Source organism: Acomys russatus, chromosome 1 (genome assembly GCF_903995435.1).
Source record: "Acomys russatus chromosome 1, mAcoRus1.1, whole genome shotgun sequence".
NCBI lineage: Eukaryota > Metazoa > Chordata > Mammalia > Rodentia > Muridae > Acomys > Acomys russatus.
The window spans coordinates 81172197-81192428 of record NC_067137.1 but is presented as its reverse complement, the minus strand read 5'-3'; the positions used below and the strand labels follow the sequence as shown (position 1 = coordinate 81192428).

At 38.4% G+C, this 20232-nt stretch overlaps 1 protein-coding gene across 1 annotated transcript in view; it reads right to left on the bottom strand.

Annotated features, from left to right (window-relative positions):
• Nucleotides 1-20232, bottom strand: part of Kiaa0586 (KIAA0586 ortholog) — a 101880-nt gene that overhangs the window by 46536 nt on the left and 35112 nt on the right. Inside the window, exons 13-18 of the mRNA XM_051147226.1 lie at nucleotides 19676-19903; nucleotides 18818-18992; nucleotides 16254-16448; nucleotides 11382-11569; nucleotides 9257-9367; nucleotides 5412-5492 (exon numbers count right to left, since the gene is read on the bottom strand). Of these exons, the coding sequence (XP_051003183.1) occupies nucleotides 5412-5492; nucleotides 9257-9367; nucleotides 11382-11569; nucleotides 16254-16448; nucleotides 18818-18992; nucleotides 19676-19903 (978 nt within the window). The remainder of the gene's footprint in view (nucleotides 1-5411; nucleotides 5493-9256; nucleotides 9368-11381; nucleotides 11570-16253; nucleotides 16449-18817; nucleotides 18993-19675; nucleotides 19904-20232) is intronic.

Genomic DNA, 20232 nt, shown 5'->3' with positions numbered 1-20232 from the left:
ACTAAAGAACGCGCATTTACGGATTGTCTTTTGCAAACTCCATGTCCAAGCTCTGGGTATAGTTTAGTGGTAGGACACTTGCCTGTCCTGAATTTGATTTCCACATCACCACAAACACAACATTAAAAAAAAAAATACTCATTCTATGTAGTCATAAAGAAAGAAAATTTGAAAATTCTAGTATTAAAGTACCAAGAAACTTATGAACTTGATTATCATAAAAAAAACTTGATGATCCCAAATATTTCTTTATTCTACCAGAACCTGCAATTTACATATAGTATATATACATATAGTTTATCTTACATATTATTTTCATCATCATATCACATTTCAAAGTTATTTCTTAATTTTTAAAAACTTTTCCTTATGAAAAATGTCATGGTTAAAAGTAAACAAAATTATGCATAGGTACTACATGTCACATTTAAATATGAACTGCATGTATCTGGTCGACAACGTCAACAATTATTAACTCATAGTCAACTCTGCATTATTAACTCATAGTCAACTCTGCATCTAAATTGTCCACTCCATCCACTTTCTCTTTCATAGATCATTTTGATCCAAATCACAAATCTAAGCTTACCTATAGTTAAATAAACATCTCAAAAATGCCAGTCTCTTTAAGTATCGCAGCTCATCAGTGCCCTATTGAGGAATAGAGTCCTCAGGTAGTGAGTGGAAGAGCACAGAAACCCTTGACATTCAACCTTAAATCCATTGTTAGTCCTGCAACTGTTTCTTCCACATATACACAGAAAAACCAATTCTATTACACAGTAACAACAAGAAGCTAGGAACATAGAGACAAGTAAGTTTCCTAGCTTCAAAACGTGTGTAGCATTCATACGAGGGAACACATCTTAGGTACATAAATACAATGCATACCTCTGCATATTCTTTTTTTTTTTTTAAAGATTTATTTATTATTTATACAGTATTCTGCCCACACGCGTGCCTGCCCACCACAAGAAGGCACCAGATCTCATTACAGGTGGTTGCTGGGAATTGAACTCGGGACCTTTGGAAGAACAGATGGTGCTCTTAACCTCTGAGCCATCTCTCCAGCCCCGCCTCTGCATATTCTAAAAAATACGATCTTATTTAAAACTTTGTGTTCATTTTGTGTGTATGTATACATGTCTGAGTTTAAATATTTGCAGCACATGGGCAGGAGCCAGCAGAGGTCAGAGGCGGTCGGATCCTCTGTAAATGGAGTTGCAGGCAGTTGTGAGTCACCATGTGGGTGCTGAGATCTGAATTCAGGTCCCCTACAAGAGGAACAAGGCTCTTCACCACTGAGCCCCTCATTTTTCATTAACAAAATTAGTCAAAGAAATGTGAAAAGTGTTTTCCCTAATGCTAAATGCCTTATTCATAATATTAAAATAATCTTGTATGTGTGTATTTTCATGTGTTTGTTTTCCTATCTCTGCTATTTTATTATTTCCATCATGTTCATAACTCTGACATCCAAATTTTTAAAGATTTATTTATTTATTAATATGTATACAGTTTTCTACCTGCATGCCAGGAGAGGGTATCAAATCACATTATAGGTGCTTGTAAGCCACCATGTGGTTGCTGGAAACTGAACTCAGGACCTCTGGAAGAACAGCCAGTGCTCTTAACCTCTGAGCCATCTCTCTAGCCCCCTTCCTTGTATTTTTTTACTATTTATAACTTCCCCTCCCAAAAAAAAATGCCTCCAGAAATCAAAGAGTTAAACGTAATAGAATGGAGAGAGGGAAGCCAGAGAGGTGAAGGCAGCGGGTAAGTTCCAGATGGGACACAGCAGAGTACCATTAAGTTTACAAAAACAACAGTATACTACAGAAAAAAACTTCATAATCTTATGAGATTTTAAAAAGTACATGTACTCAGGGCTGAAATTAACAAATTAGAAACTAAGAAAACAGTCCAAAGAATCAACAAAACCAAGAGCTGGTTCTTTGAGAAAATCAACAAGATAGACAGACCGTTAGCCAAACTAACTAAAAGGCAGAGAGACAGTATTGAAATCAACAAAATTAGAAATGAAAAGGGAGACATAACAACAGACACTGAAGAAATTCAAAGAATCATAAGATCCTACTTTGAAGGCATATATGCCACAAAATTTGAAAATCTAAGGGAAATGGACGATTTTCTTGATCAATTTCACTTGCCAAAGCTGAGTGAAGAACAGATAAACAAGCTAAATAGTCCCATTTCCCCTACAGAAATAGAAGCAATCATCGATGGTCTCCCAACCAAAAAAAGCCCAAGGCCAGATGGTTTCAGTGCAGAATTTTACCAGACCTTCAAGGGCGAGCTAATACCAATACTATTCAAGCTACTCCAAAAGATAGAAATAGATGGAACATTACCAAATTCATTCACAGTCTCATTGATACCTAAACCTCACAAAGACTTAACAAAGAAAGAGAATTTCAGACCAATTTCTCTTATGAACATCGATGCAAAAATACTAAATAAAATACTTGCAAAACGAATACAAGAACACATCAAAGATATCATTCATCATGACCAAGTAGGCTTCATTCCAGGGCATGCAGGGATGGTTTAATATACGGAAATCCATCAATGTAATCCACCATATAAACAAACTGAAAATAAAAAACCACATGATCATCTCTTTAGGTACAGAGAAAGCATTTGATAAAATCCAACACCCATTCATGCTTAAAGTTTTAGAGAGATCGGGGATACAAGGCACTTTCCTCAACATAATAAAGGCTATATACAGCAATCCAATAGCCAAAATCAAAGTAAATGGTGAGATACTCAAAGAAATTCCTCTAAAATCGGGAACAAGGCAAGGCTGCCCACTCTCTCCATATCTCTTCAATATAGTACTCAAAGTTCTAGCCAGAGCAATAAGACAACAAAAGGAGATCAAGGGTATCCAAATGGGAAAGGAGGAAGTCAAATTATCCCTATTTGCAGATGATATGATAGTGTACATAAGTGCCCCTCAAAATTCCACCAGAGAACTCCTATAGTTGATAAACACCTTCAGCAAATTGGCTGGATACAAAATTAACTCAAAAAAGTCTGTAGCCTTCCTATACACAAATGACAAGCTTGCAGAGGAAGAAATTAGGAAAACCACACCCTTCACATTAGCCACAAGCAATATAAAATATTTAGGAGTTACTCTAATTAAGCAAGTGAAGGACTTGTTTGAAAGAAAATTTCAAAACTCTGAAGAAAGAGATTGAAGATGACATGAGAAGATGGAATGATCTTCCTTGCTCATGGATCAGGAGAATTAACATAGTAAAAATGGCCATCCTACCAAAAGCAATCTACAGATTCAATGCAATCCCTATCAAAATACCTACACAATTTTTTAAAGACATTGAAAGTTCAATTCTGAACTTCATATGGAAAAACAAAAAACCCAGAAGAGCTAAAACAATCTTGTACAATAAAAGGTGCTCCAGAGGAATCTCCATACCTGATCTCAAACTGTACTATAAAGCAATAGTAATTAAAACAGCATGGTACTGGCACAGCAACAGGCTGGTTGATCAGTGGAATCGAATCGAAGACCCAGATATGAATCCACACACATATGGTCACTTGATTTTTGACAAAGAAGCCAAATTCATTCAATGGAAAAAGGATAGCATCTTCAACAAATGGTGCTGGTTTAACTGGAGGTCTATGTGTAAAAAAATGCAACTGGACCCATATTTGTCACCTTGCACAAAACTCAAATCCAAGTGGATTAAAGACCTCAACATAAAACCAGAGACGCTAAGTCACTTAGAAGAAAAAGTGGGGAAGAGCCTGGAACACATTGGCAAAGGAGACAACTTCCTGAACAGAACACCAACAGCCCAGGCCTTAATGTCAACCATTAATAACTGGGACCTCATGAGGCTGAGAAGCTTCTGTAAGGCAGGAGACACGGTCAAGAGAACAAAGTGACAGCCTACAGACTGGGAAAAGATCTTCACCAACCCTGCATCTGACAAAGGTCTAATATCCAAAATATATAAAGAACTTAAGAAATTAAACACCACCAAACCAAATAACTCAATTGTGAAATGGGGCTTGGAACTAAACAGAGAATTCTCAACAGAGGAATATCAAATGGCTGAGAAACACTTAAAGAAATGCTCAACCTCCTTAGTCATCAGGGAAATGCAAATCAAAACAACTCAGAGATTCCATCTTACATCCATCAGAATGGCTAAGATAAAAAATTCAAGCGACACCACATGCTGGCGAGGATGTGGGGAGAGAGGAACACTCCTTCATTGCTGGTGGGAATGCAAACTAGTACAGCCACTTTGGAAATCTATCTGGTGCTATCTCAGAAAAATGGGAATAGGGCTTCTGCAAGACCCAGCTATTCCACTCCTTGGAATATACCCAGAAGATGCTCCAGCACACAACAAGAAAATTTGCTCAACCATGTTCATAGCAGCCTTATTCATAATAACCAGAATATGGAAACAGCCTAAGTGTCCATCAGTAGAAGAATGGATAAAGAAACTGTGGTACATATACACTATGGAATACTACTCAGCTATTAAAAACAAGGAATTCCTGAAATTTGTGGACAAATGGATTGAACTAGAAATGATCATAATGAGTGAGTTAACCCAGAAGCAGAAAGACTCAAATGGTATATACTCACTTATATCTGCATACTAGCCCAAGGGGCATGTCCCACGAAAGCCTTCACTTACCAGGAAACTGGGACAGAGGGGGAGGACATCCTATTGGGACTCTAGATGAGAGAAGCATGGGAGAATAGCAAAGTAGAAGGATCCAGAGGGTCCTAGAAACCTACAAGTAGAACAATATGATAGGTAGATTTGGGTCCAGGGGTCCCGCTCAAACTAAGGCACCTGCCAAGGACAATACAGGCGGTAAATTTTAAACCCCTACCCAGATCTAGGCAATGATCAGAACATTCTCCACAGTTGAGTGGAGAGTGGGATATGACTTTCTCATGTACTCTGGTGCCTCACATTTGACCATGTCCCCTGGAGGGGGAGACCTGGTGGCACTCAGAGGAAGGACAGCAGGTTACCAAGAAGAGATTTGATACCCTATGAGCATATACAGGGGGAGGTAATCCCCCTCAGGAACAGTCATAGGGGAGGGGAATAAAGGGAAAATGGGAGGGAGGGAAGAATGGGAGGATACAAGGAATGGAATAACCATTGAGATGTAACAAGAATAAATTAATAAAAAAAATAAAATAAAAAAGAAACCTTAAAAAAAAGTATATGTAAATGTTAAAGCCTATTTAAATCAACCTGAAGACAGGTTTCTCACAGCCTTGCAGCACAGTTGTGACAGTCAAAAGACAGTCAACCACTTGGAAAGCTATTTGTAAGAAAATGACTTCCTGTGTTTTTTTCTATGTCTCTAAACTTTGTTACCTGAATAACATCGATTACTTTTTCAAAGTTAGTTCCTGGAAGCTGCACCTCCTCTTCTTCCATCTTCATAAATTCTGGAGTCTAAAGAAATATTTTAGTAAGTTTTACTGCCTTCAATTTTAAATACCTACATATAATTTCTCAGATATATGTAGCCCTATTGTTTTAATATTCTGTTCAAAAGTGATTTAATTAGTAAATAAAATCCAGGTTAGTCCGCAATCATTATCTCATCATTTCAAGGACTAAAACAAATTATTGGGGAGCGGGGTTTGAGACAGGGTTTCTCTGTGTAACCTTGGATATCTTGGAACTAGAACTCACAGAGATCTGTTTGCCTCTGCCTCCTGAGTGCTGGAATTATAGGTGTGTGCCACCATCACCTGGCCGAAAAATTATTTTCAATTAAAAAATGTATTTTATTTTATTTTTTTGGTTGGAAAGATGGCTCAGAGGTTGAGGGCACTGGCTCCTCTTCAGAAAGTCCTGGGTTCAGTCCTCAGTGACCACATGGTGGCTCACAACCATCTATTGTGGGATCTGGTGTCCTCTTCTGGCGGGCAGGCACACATGCAGGCAGAGAGCATTATGTGTATGATTAATAAATGGATCTTTAAAAGAAAAAAATGGGGGGCTGGAGAGATGGCTCAGTGGTTAAGAGTGCCGCCTGCTCTTCCAAAGGTCTTGAGTTCAATTCCCAGCAACCACATGGTGGCTCACAGCCATCTATAATGTGATATGACGCCCTCTTCTGGCTTGCAGGAGTACATGCAAGCAGAACACTGTATACATAATAAATAAATAAATAAATCTTTAAAAAAAGAAAAAGAAAAAGAAAAAAATGTATTTTTTAAATTATCTTGGTGGCATGGTTCACACCTCTTAACTCCAGCACTCAGGAGACCATGGCAGAAGATTACTGTGAGTTCAAAGTTAGTAGTTCTAAGATAGTTTAGGTTATATTGTGAGCCCTGTCTCAAAAGACAAATACATATACCAGTATGACATTTAAACTATACCAATAAATACAAATTTTCAAAAATTTACATTTGTTTATTTTATTTTATGTCCACAATGACATCAAAGCCTTCAAACAAAGGACCAAAACATAATTACAGGAATCAGTTTTCTCCTTACATTACGTGGGTCTTGGGGATTAAACTCAGGTCCTCAGGCTTAGCCACACGTGCTCTTACCCAATGAGCCATGTCCCCAGACTCCAGGCAAAATCTAAAGAACTACTGATAGGACAATTTTACACTCTGAAGGAAATGTAGCTATGTAAGTGTACACATTCACAGACCCAGAAAAGATAGATACAGTCTCAAATTATTTTATTTTATTTTATTTTGTTTTGTTTTTCGAGACAGGTTTTCTCTGTGTAGCCTTGGTTTTCCTGGACTTGCTTTGTAGACCAGGCTGGCCTCGAACTCACAGCAATCCACCTGCCTCTGCCTCCCGAGTGCTGGGATTAAAGGCATGCGCCACCACACCCAGCTTATTTTTTTTTAAAGATTTATTTATTTATTATTTATTGTATATGAGCATTTTATCTGTAGAAAAGGGCATTAGATCACACTATAAATGGTTGTAAGCCATCATGTGGTTGCTGGGAATTGAACTCAGGACCTCTGGAAGAGTAGGCAGTGCTCTAACCACTGGGCCATCTTTCCAGCCCTCAAATCATTTTAAAAGTAAAGAAAAATAAGGCTAGCAAGATGGCTCAGTACATCTTTACTTTGTACATGTCAACCAGCTAGACAACCTGAGTTTGATTTCTTTTTTATTTTTCTTTCTTTCTTTCTTTCTTTTTTCCTTTTTCTTTTTTGGTTTTTCGAGACACGGTTTCTCTGTGTAGCCTTGGCTGTCCTAGACTAGCTTTGTAGACCAGGCCAGGCTCGAACTCACAGCGATCCGCCTGCCTCTGCCTCCCGAGTGCTGGGACTGAGTTTGATTTCTGAAAGCCACATAATAGAAGGAAAGAAACAACTCGTGAACATTGTCTTTCAATCTCTATATACAACATGCCACAGACATCATAGATGTGAACCGCATACACACACACACACACACACACACACACACACGTAATTTAAATTTAAAAAAGGCAAGGACTAGGGTGACGTCTCAGTGGTAAAGCACTTGCTCCCCTTGCAGAAACCGGTTTGGCACCCACATCAGACAGCTCACGGTTGCCTGTAACTCAGCTTAGAATCCTCTGGCCTCTATGGGCACCTGCATGAACTTGGTGCGTATAAAGCCTCACACAGGCCCACACATACAGAAATTTAAGTAATGAATAAGTAAATCTTAAATTTTTTAAAATAAAAATAAAGTTATCTTCAAATTTATTATTTAGGCCTTACTATATAAAATCTAGTTGCTGAAAATAACAAGTTTCTTGCTAAAAACAAACTATACAGAATCCGAAATGTATTATTTGTTATCATACATGTTCTGATAAACTTCTAAAAAACCAAAACTACTTACAAAAAGTGAACTATTCCATTTAGGATCAATTCTATTACAGTGTTGATAACCATGAAAGATTTTTGAGTTTTGTTTCCCCAACCCCCTTTAAAACAGGTCTCACTGAGTCAGCCTGGCTGTCCTAGAGCTGGCTCGGAAGACCAGGTGGCCTTGAACTCACAGAAATCTTCCTGTCTCTGGCTCTTAAATGCTGGGATTAAAGGTGTGCACAATTGTTCCCAACTGATTTTGGGCTTTTGTTTCTGGTTTATTTGCCTGCTTTTTTTTCCAGACAGGGTCTCAGTCAAGAAGCCCCTACATAGCTGACCTCAAATCCACAGGAATCTGTCTTCTTCTGCCATCACACTCAGAAATTTTTGATATTTTTTAAAACTATAAACTCAGGGCTGGAGAGATGGCTCAGTGGTTAAGAGCAACGACTGCTCTTCCAGAGGTCCTGAGTTCAATTCCCAACAACCACATGGTGGCTCACAACCGTCTATAATATGATCTGATGTGCATTGTATACATAATAAACAAAAAAAGATTAAAAAACAAAAACAAACTATAAACTCAATGATCAATTTGTTATATTAGATAAAACCAGGGACATGTAATAAAAGTTATATTGTAATAAAAGTTATTGCTGTAATGGAAGTTATAATATCATTATTCACAAGCAAATTAATACAAAAATATATATTTGCATGTCAACAATGTGATAAGAATTTTAACATCTCAAAAAATTTGTCACTATTAAAACACAAATTCTGGATGCAAAAAGGCTCTTGTAGCCACCAAGCCTGACAACCGGGTTTGATCCCCCAAACCCACACGTGGTGGAAGGGGAGAACAGACTATTAGTTGTCCTCTAACTTCTGCATGTATACTGTGTCATGCACACACACGCAGGTGCACATGCATGCACATGCACACACACACACATACATACAAAATAAGTAAATGCATAAAAATTATTCCAATTTACAATTTTCATATAAATCAAATATTGCCAAAGATATAGAAATTCTTTGACCTGTGAGAGTCTCATAATTACTACATTATACTAAGAATTACCATGTTCTGAATATTTATAAAGATATCAAACTAGCTTTAGAAATCTGTAGACAATTTAACACTCATTTCGATTTCATCATAAACCTAAATTATTGTTACATATTACAGATTATATAGCTCTGGCTGGAACTCACTATGTAGACCAGGGTGGCCTCAAACTCAGAGAGATCTGCCTGCCTTTTGCCTCCTAAGAGCTTAAAAAGATGGACCATCACATCCAGCATAACACACTACGATGTGGTAAGATCGATCCCTGCGTGGAGTAGCAGTTAACAGTAGGAAAGGACTCTGAAGCCTACCTGGATCCGGGTGTGCAGTGGAGGAAGAGGGGCTTCTTTGGGACTTGGCGGAAGGGAAATTCTGTCAGAACTGCTGTATGAAATGCTATCAATATCCACACTAGGTAAAATCTACAACAGAACAAAACAGAACATCTGGCTTTTGTTTACCATTATGACTTAAGTAACTGTCAAAAACAGAGAAAACATGCTCTTTAAATTTTTCCTGACACTAACAGATATTTTGTATTATGAAAGGATATTATACACTGTCCTGTTTCTCCTCCTCCTCCTCTTCCTCCTCTGTGTAGCCTTAGCTGCCCTAAAAGCATTCAATAGTCCAGGCTGGCCTCAAACTCACAGAGACCCACCTGCTTCCGCCTGCTAAGTGCCGGGGTTAAAGGTGCGTACCACCACCTGGCCTGATCCTGCTTCTTTGCAGAATTTCTATTTTAAGAGTTATACATTCCTTAAGTATTTACTCATATTCCTTATTGGCAGTTTCCCCCATTGTTACACACAAATCCTAACAACAATCCAGTATTTTTATATATGCAGTGTTTCCTTCCCAAACTTTGAATTATTCCATCATGTTAGATAGATTTTGATGAACTTCTTGGGCCACAGTACATGGATATTCAATATTCTTAGTAATCATTGGCAAAATCCTATCCAATTTATGTTTACATCATCAAAAACATAATTCTAAGCTTTATCCAACTCTCAGCTAAAATGAACAGTCTTGCAATAGCAATAATTAAATGGGAATATGTTAGCATTATTTTAATTTTTATTATCTTATCTACAAGCAAAACTTATATCTAACTTCCTTGTTCTTAAATGTCCTTATTTCTCTTGTAGAATCTCATTCATGTACCTGAACAACACCTGGACCTGGCCTTATGTTTTCTTATAACTTACTTGTCTTTGTATTTAAGAACAAATTCTTTACCAGGATCTTGCTCTCATAAGTTCTCCCCATAAAGTTTCCCTTTTTAGTTAAATTGTTTTGACATATATAACTTTTAGATTTTAGGTTCAAATCTCTTTCCTATTGTATCTAAAGTAACTTCCCCAATATCTGGGATTTGCTTCAGTTTTAATAAAAAAATTCAGTGAATTATCTTCAAATTTTCATGATTTTCTATTTTATAATTTGAACTGGCCAGTTTGGAGCTAATGTACTATACAGAAAAAACTTAGTTCTAAATTAATCTTTTATCATTAAGCTAAACATAACACACATTATTTTACTTACAACAAGTCTCTGTCATGTCATAGTCTTCATAAATAATAAAGTTAATTCTGAAATCTCACTATATTGATCCAGTAACCTCCATTGGTCTTACATTACCTACGGTGCTTGACCTTGAACTTGCTCTGCAGCTAAAGATGACCTTGAACTCCTGATCTTTCACCCTCTACCTCTCAAATAAGCCACCATGCCTGGCTCATTAACTTTTTTCTATACCTTTTATTCTTCTACATATCAAAATCATCAAGTTCAAGTTTAAGAAAATGAAATTTCATGTTTTTTTTAAAAAAAGCATATCACTAAAATTGCACATTACATTGAGAAGAACAGTTAACATGAATGGTTTTTGTGTATAAAAAAATGCATTCTTTCTACAGTCCTCATGTCCTATGATTGGATAAAGTTTGAAGTACTGATTATATTAGTCACACCCTTCATTAATTCTACTGTTTATTTTATTGTATGTTTTTGTTTGCTTGCTTGCTTACTAGTTTATTATTGAGGCAGTGACTCCCTGTGTAACCCTAGCTGGCTAGCTAGCTAGAAACTTGCTAGGTAGACCAGGATGGCCTTGAATCTGTGTCATTCCTCCTATGCTTGCCTCCTGGGTGCTTGTACGTCCTTTTTAGAAGTTACTTATAATACACTGCTCAGCCATTCCTTTAGAATACTGCCCCATCACTTTAATATGGATCACTGACTTAGACGCGCAGCTCAAGCACTGCAGAGCAAGAACAGAAGCATCACAGTACGACCACAGTCTCACAGCGACAGAGGAACCTCACTGAAAGCGAAGTCCCCATAGAGTCATGAGTGAGTTTTCAGTTCTAGCGGCTTACGTCGCCTGCTTTGGCTGCGATGGGTCTGCTCGTGCACCCAGCCCCAGCATACCTGCACAGAGAGCTGGGGCGGGTCCTTCTTCTCTGACTTCATCTCCACAACTGCTATGTTAGGTTTTCTGACTCCAGCTTCTCCTTTTCGAGATGATGGAGGAATAGAAGTCGTCACGATTATAGGATGGGGCTTGTTTACCATTACTCCAGCAGGTGGTATGGAATCACTATTACTCTGAGTTTGTCCTATGAAATTTAGGGTGGGGAATGAGTTAACTGTTTCTAAGATAAAAGGAAAAATCAAATTTAATGCCTGGATCTTTGTAACTGTTCTTGAATACAAAAGGAAAGTGGCATCTCAATTGCTGGTCTCCTCATCACCACAGTCTACACGTGCTCACATGTCAGCCTAGTAACGTTCAACTATTAGTTATTTGAATGCAATTCCCACTTCATGTACACTATCTCAATTCTTAAAATAAAGGTTAGATTCTACATATTAGAACATGTTCCATATTGTCAGGTTTCATTTCAAAAATCCTACTTGTTTTTTACATTTCAAAGCAAAGATTAAGGAGCTGGGCATAGAGGCCAGAGAAAGCCCTGAGTGAAAACCTGCTGTCCACATGGACACAGTTGTGTCAAAGACCTCAGTCCTCAGCCCCATGGGAAATGGCAGAACCTTCCCCTGGCTAAGCTCAGGGAACGTGTGTGAGAAGATGTCCCTCACAGCTCTCTCCTCCCATGGCCCCTGGGTGTTTCTCCCCTACAGAGAATGAACCAACTAAGATTAAGTAAGCCGGTCTCCTTGTTTATGTGTAGGCACTAACCCTGCCCCTTTATAAAGCCCTATTCAACAACCCCAGCCTCTTAGTTCAACTGTCTGTAACTAACAGGGAGCTTCTCAGGTGCAGAGCTCTCATCACAGAGCCCAGGCACTGGCCCAGCTGTTCCCCAGCTGTTCTGTGTGCCATCTGTGTGTCTGTCTTCTCTTCATTCTCTTGCTGACCCAGTCAGGTCCAAGTCCCTGAGGCTGTGCAAGGGTCCCGCACACGCCCATACCCAGCACTTAGATGGCTGAGGCAGGAAGACTGCGAAAGGTCTGAGGTCAGCTTAGGCTACATAGTGAATTCAAAGTTAGCATGGTCTACTGTGAGACCCTATCTCAATAAACAAACAAAGAAACAAACGAACAAATGTAGCCTTCATTTATACTAACAGTGCATTCCCAGAGAAAGAAATCAGGAAAAAAATTTTCACTCAAAGTAACTCCAAAACATTTTGTGTTTAGGAGTATACCTAACTAACGACATGAAGGACCTCTACAACAAAAACTTGAAGATATTAAAAAAGAGAAATATAGAAGATACAAGATGACAGACATTCCAAGCTCCTGGACTGTAAGAATTAATATTGTGAAAATGACTATACTACCAAAATTCACTTCAGATTTAATACAATAGCCACCCAGATTCAAATGTCCTATTTCACAGTTTTAGAAAAGGCAATACAAGAATTCATTTGCAACTACAAAACGCCACCAACAGACAAAGCAATCCTATGGAGTAAATAACAACACTGTGGATATATTACAACACCCAATCTCAAATTATACTATACAGCCATAGTGGTAGAGACAGCCTGGTCCTGGCATAAAAATATACAGGTAAACCAAGGAATAGAAGTGAGGACCCAGAAGTAAAATGGCTATGCTTACTTAATTTTTGACAAAGGAGACAAAAATGTACACTGGAAAAAAGATAACCTGCTCAACAAATGGTGCTGGAAAGCTGGGTTTCTACCTATAGAAGAAGGAAATTAGATTTGTGTTTTTTACTTTATACAAAAATCAATTTGAAAATGGACCAAAGCCTTTAATACCTGAAACACTGCAAATTCTAGAAGAAAATACAGAGGATACCCCTCAAGACACTGGAGTAGCTATCACCTGTTTTTAATGAGCGTTGGTGTGTTACCTTCATTTATGTTTGTATGAGGGTGTTGGATCCCCTGGAACTGGAGTTACAAACAGTTGTGAGCTGCCATGTGGGTGCTGGGAATTTAATCTAGGTCCTCTGGACGAGCAAACAGAGCTCTTAACCACTAAGCCATCTCTCCAGCCCTCAATAAAACCTTCTTAATAGAGGACTAACAAGCACAAGAACTGGCCCCAAGCATCAACAGATGGGACGACGTGAAAATCAAGTTTCTGGTCAGCAAAGGAAACAGTCAGCAGTGCACACAGACAGCCCACAGCACAGGAGAAGATCTCTACCAGCTACACTTCTAACTAGGAGCTGACATCCAGAATTCACGAAGAACTGCAGAAATTAAACACCAAGGAAATAAAACATCTAGTCAGCAAATAGGCAAATGAGTTGACTAAACAGTTTAAAAAATAAAGAAAAACAAACGACCACTAAATATCTTTAAAAGCACCTCTAGCCATCATGGAAATACAAATTAAAACTACCTGTGATAGCACTTCACCCTGGCGTGAATGGCTCTCATCAACAAAGCTGACAGGAAAGGAACCTGTGCTCATTGTCAGAGGGATGGAGATTAATACTGCTACTGTGGAAATCAGTTTGGAGACTTTCCAAAACAGTAAAAGTAGAACTACCATGTGGCGCTGCTAGTGCACTCCTCACATATACACTGAGACATTTGCACCCATGTGTTTATTGCTGATTTATTAGTCACTCTAGCAAGAAAGTGGGACCAACCTGCCCATCAGTAGATAAATGGATAATGAAAATCTGGCACATATATAAAACAATACTATTCAGCTCTGAAGAAAAATATAACTATAAAATTTGCAGGAAAATGAAAGGCTGTAGAACATATACTATTAAGTGAGGTCACATAATCTCAGAAAGAAAGAAAAAAGAATCACCTCATGGTGTCCGTCAGATGCAGAACCTGGCCAATAACATGTACATGGTTAAACAGATGTATACACGGGTACAGGATAATACTTAGAAGAGAGAACAGAAAAGGCTAAATATTAGGGGGTGAGGAAGCATTGGGTCCAAGGTCTAGACATAAGCTGTGAAAGAGGATAGAAAATTAAATGTTTTTCCAGTTCTAAACCTGTCATTGACTTTTTTGTTTTCAGTGGTAGATAAATGTACAAAAATATGTTTGATATTGAGTGTATAAAAGTGAACATGAGGGGCTGGAGAGATGGCTCAGCAGTTAAAAGCACTGGCTGCTCTTCCAGTGTACCTGGGTTGAATTCCCAGCACCCACATGGCAGCTCACACCTGTCTGTAACTCTACAATCTGACACCCTCACACAGACATACATGCAGACAAAACATCCATGCACATAAAATAAAAATAAATATTGTTTTTTTAAAAAGTGAACATGAAGCACCACAGCTTTGATTGGCAGGACTGAAATATACAGATTTGGGTCTGGCTAATTTCAGTGCGTATGTCTTTATGATAACATTTATTAAGTAAAAGCATCTACTAAAACACTCTAGAGCTGGACTGCTTGGGGTTGTGGCCTGCTGCTTCCCCGCTGGCTGTGTAGCTTTGACACTGACTCCTTAGATCTCATTTGTTTCATCTATGAAATTGATGTTCCCAGTGTTTTACATAATGGATTAAAATGGAGTGAGTTCCTCCAAATGCTTAGGCTTCAAAAGCTTTAACTTTGGGGGCTGGAGAGATAGCTCAGAGGTTGAGTACTGGTTGCTCTTCTGGCGATCCTGAGTTCAATTAGTGGCAATCACATGGTGGCTCACAACCATCTATAACAGGATCCAATGCCATCTTTTGGCGTGCAGATGTACATGCAGACAAAACACTGTATGCATAATAAATAAGCCTTTAAAAAAACAAAAGTTTTAGCTTTGTAATATTCAAAAGGTCTGTTTGAACAGGGATGAGTAACCAAGTTGACACATTAACTCATAAAAGTACCTCTAATGTTAATAAGCATACAGCTAAAGAGATGGCTCAGGCGTGCAGAGCATTTGCTGCTCTTCTAGAGGACTGGGTTCAGCTCCCAGCACTCACATCAGGTGGCTCAAAACCACCAACTATATAACTCCAGTTCTAGGGAACTGAATGTCCTGTGACATTCATGGGTACTGCACACACATGGTGCACATAAACTCAAGCAGGCACATACACAAACACACAAATAAAAATATAAATCTGAAAAAAAAAAAAAAAAGCCAGGCAGTGGTGGCACATGCCTTTAATCCCAGCATTCCAGCATTCAGGAGGCAGAGGCAGGCAGACCATTGTGAGTTCAAAGCCAACCTGGTCAACAAAGTGAGTCTAGGACAGCCAAGGCTACACAGAGAAACCCTGTCTCAAAAAAAAAAAAAAAAAAACAAAACCCAGAAAAAATATATATAAATTTTTAAAAATGTATTTGGGGTTAAAGAGATCGCTCTGTGATTAAGAGCACTTCCTGCTCTGTTCCCAGCACCCATGGGTATGTACTTTCCATGTCTTTTGTTCCTGAGGAAAGGAATTGTGGCTATGTAATATCACAACAGATCTGTCCAATGTTTTAACACAATGACTCATAGAGATCATATAAGAAAATTACCAACTATTCACCTAGAATATATGATCAGCTAGCTTTTACTTATCATGACTTGGCTCAAAAGTACATTAAAGTGCTTTATAAAATACCTCTCAAAACACGTAACAATATTAAAAGAAGCTTGACTTCCTAAATTATTATGTATGCCAATGACATGTCAATCATGTCATCTACAGCAATACACCAAGAGAATACTTGTGAGCAGGAATTTATTAAGGGATCACTGTTACACTGCATAGGCTACTTTCTGAGGCTCCTCAGACATATGAAAGTAGGTGACTATGTGTTAGTGCAACTTTATAACTTCTGCTGTTGAACCTCCTCCCCTTTCCCTACAGGCATACATTTGTTGTTTCTTACCTAAAAGAATTGCCATAGGAATCAGATGACCTTCCAGGGTACCTGAAACAGTAGGCATTTCTCTACTTGGGCTGAACAAATATTGCTGATCACCATGAGGCAGTGTGGTAATGGAATGTTGTATTTTAGAATCCATTTTGATAGGTTTTGCTGCATAAAAGTCAGTCTGTGTTCTTGCTGACTTGACTTTAGTGCCTGTAATAAACACCATTGCAGATATTTAAAATTCAACAAGTATCTAGTAACTAGCCATCTAGAAATACAATAATTGTTTTTCCCAGCAAGATTTCATTCAATGTAATAAGTTTACAGGGTCTCAAGTAGAAATAATACATAGACCAGATAGCCAGACAGGAATCAGTTGGTCAAACTGGCCATGTACTCTAAGTTGCAACTACTCAACTCTGGTGATAACATGAACACAGCAATGGACAATCAATGAGCGTGGCTATGTTCAATAAAATGTACTTATGAAAACAGGCAGCTAAGGCGGTGGTGGCACACACCTTTAATCTCCCCACTCAGGAGGCAGAGGCAGGTGGACCTATGAGTTTAATATCAGCCTGGTCTATAGAATAAGTTCCAGGACAGCCAGAGCTACACGAGAAACCTGTCTTGAGAAATAAGAAAAGAGAAAAAGGAAGAATAGGAGGAAGAGAAGGAGAAAAGGAAGGAAGGAAGGAGATGGAGAAAGAAGGAAGAGGAGGAAAAGAAAAGAAAGGAAGGGAAAGAGAATGAGAAAGACAGAAGACAGACAGACCGACCAGGCAGGTCAGCCGTAGGCCACAGTTTGCCTGTCCCTGATACACTTATATAGAGAGCTACTATGATACAATAATTAGAAAAATGTTAAAGAATCTATCTTTAAACTCACTTATTTTCTCTCACAATTCAAGAAAGTTAATGATCATTTTTTAGAATAGGATCGCCCTCACCAAATCTCTCTCTACCCTTTATTCATTCTACAATTCTAAATAATGACTGTTATCCTTTGATATGAAGCACAATGAATCTAATTCTATACCTTTTCAAACTCTACAGAAGTTAGTGTTGTCTATTTTTCTATCTCTATTATGAAGATCCATATAGATATTATACCCTAAATTATCAAAATCTTCCAAGTCTGTCAGGCATGGAGGCCTAGCACTTGGAGGCGGTAAGAATATCATAAGTTTGAGGCCAGCCAGAGCTATACTACCAACAGCCCTTTCTTTAAAAAGTAAACGTAAGGGTTGGAGAGATGAGTCAGGGTTTGAGAGTGATGCTGCTCTTCCAGAGGACCTGAGTTCGGTTCCCAGCACCACACTGGGTGAGTTTCAACCCAACCACCTGGAGGGCTCTGATGCCCTCCGCGGGCTTCCATGGGCACACCACACATACATAAATAAATAGCTCTTTAAAAAAAAAAAGCCAGGTCTGGGGACACAAACCTTTAAGCTCAGCACTTGGGAGTCAGAGGCAAGCAAATCCCTGTGAGCTAGAAGTCAGAGTGGTCTACATAGTGAGTTTTAGGACAGCCAGGACTACAACACAAAAAGGATCCCTGTCTCAAAAAGACAGAAAAAACAAACAAACAAAAAACAAAAACAAAAACCCAAAAACCCAACAAAACACACAAAAAACAAATAAGCAAGTAAACGAGTAAACAGAACAAAACTTAAAGCCTTTATTCTCTGTCTCTCCAGAAAAGATGCATCTTGTTCCCCACAGCAAGGAACAGCCTGAGGATGAGTATGACGGCCACAGGGGCTCACTGGCTTTTACCTTCAAAGGCTAACTGAAAAAGGTTATTTGAGGGTCTGAAAATGCCTTAAAACCTTAAGCTATTGTTTTGGAAATGCTTTGCAAACTCCAAATATAATCTTAACAATAAATCCCAGAATTTAAGAAAAATATTAAGGTAAATATCGTAAGTTGCATGTCTTTAAAACAAGCATTAACAGGATTTATAGATATTTGACCAACCAGCATTTACAAAGGAAAGAGAAGTGAGCAACTGCTACAGCTCCAACTGCAGAAGGGAAAGCATGTGACCTGGTGTCACTAGTCACTCAGGGAAGCTTACTAACTTCTGAGATGGAAGGTGAGAACCTTGGAAATGTAACCAAAATTAACAGACTCAGTATTTAACCAAGTCATATTCAAATACACCAAGAAAATGGCTGACACAACTCAAAACGCATAATAAAAAACGAAAATATTCTTATTTAACTAAAAGCTATCTTTTTTGGTGGAGACTTTTTGGTAACAAACAAAACCACAAAAGTGCCCACAAGCACTCTCCCTAGCAGATGCTGATAGTGAGTGAAGCTTTGCTGTTTGTTCCTTGACGTTAAGACACTAGACACTGAGCTGTGTGCACAGCTAACATATAAAAAGCAATGTTATGCAGATCACTGTGAGTTTGAGGCCAGCCTGGTCTGCAAAATGAGTCCAGGATAGCCAAGGTTACACAGAGAAACCCTGTCTCAAAAAAACCAAAAACAAAAACAAAACCAGCAATGTTATATATTAAGCTTATTCTGTAAATAATGCAGTACAACACAGAAAATGAGCTTCCTTACCTTTCACCCGCTCTATTACTTTTGGCCTCTGTGGTCTTGCCTTAGGAGATGGGGAACTGAATCTGAGATATGGTCCTTTTTTAAGAGTGCTGCGATGACTCCGATAAACTGGCTTCCCATATATATGTAACATATAATCTTCATCTTGTAAAACTGTGGTTGACTTCATGAGTCCCTGCCAATGCAAAACATGTTAAAATTACTATGAAAATAGTAAAACCTTCCAGCCAAAAAACATAAAACAGTTTTACATTACTGTGCATATTTTCAGTTCCTAAAGAAATGGTTAAATATGTTTTATATAGTTATTATGTTTAAATACAATAAACAGTCTTTAAATGACTTTATATACTCCCAGCTCCACTTTCAACCATAACCAAAATACCACAAAAATGGGCTAGAGAGATGGCTCAATGGTTAAAAGCACTGGCTACTGTCCCAGAGGTTCTGAGTTCAATTCTCAGTAACTACATGGTGGCTCACAACCGTGACTCATGACCTCTAAAGCTGGGGATGATCTTCTAGGCTTCTTGGAAGGATAAAGTGGGAAGACTGCTTGAGTTCAAGAGTTTGAGAACACCCTGGGGAACATATAAGACCCTGTCTCCTAAGAAACAAAAATAAAAAATAAAAAACAAAAACCACACTAAGAGGCCTTTGAAAGAGCCAAGTACAGATTTCATGTGGATTTCCACATTGCAGGTCCAATGTGGACCTTATGTAGTCAATGGTATAGATCTGGTCCGGGTTTGTACACATCTTCACAGCTTATAATTTATCATATCCACGCCATTATTTCTCTAAGAAAATGACAGGTACAACATGGTATCTAAACACAACACTCAGGTGGAGGCTCACCTCTCTTCTCTCTCTCTGTGGCCCCGAGGCAGGCATGCTCCTTACGGGTGGACTTCTAAACTGCTCCTGTACTTGCTTTTGGCAGTGTCTTCTTGGAACCACAAATCTGTTCACAGATTTGTCTTGTGTGTTGGCTTTGACATCTCTACTCACAGCCAGAGCTTTCTTGTTCCTTTGATTCTTTGGATCAAATCTCTTTTGTTCATAATCTTTTCTAGTAAGTTCATCCTAAGGTAAAGAAAATTATAATTACTTAAGCCACAACAAACAGTGAAGCTTTGACACTAGCAAATATTGGAATTTATCAGATAAACACTGTTTACTACTTCTAAATGCTTTAAAAATAAAAAATATTGCTGGGTGTGGTGGCGCACACCTTTAATCCCAGCACTCAGGAGGCAGAGGCAGGTGGATCTCTCTGAGTTCAAGGCCAGCCTTGGTCTACAAAGGAAGTCCAGGACAGCCAAGGCTACATAGAGAAACAATGTCTCAAAAAAACAAAAATAAATAAATAAAAAACAATGACTATTAATATATACATGAGAAAAAAAAAGCTT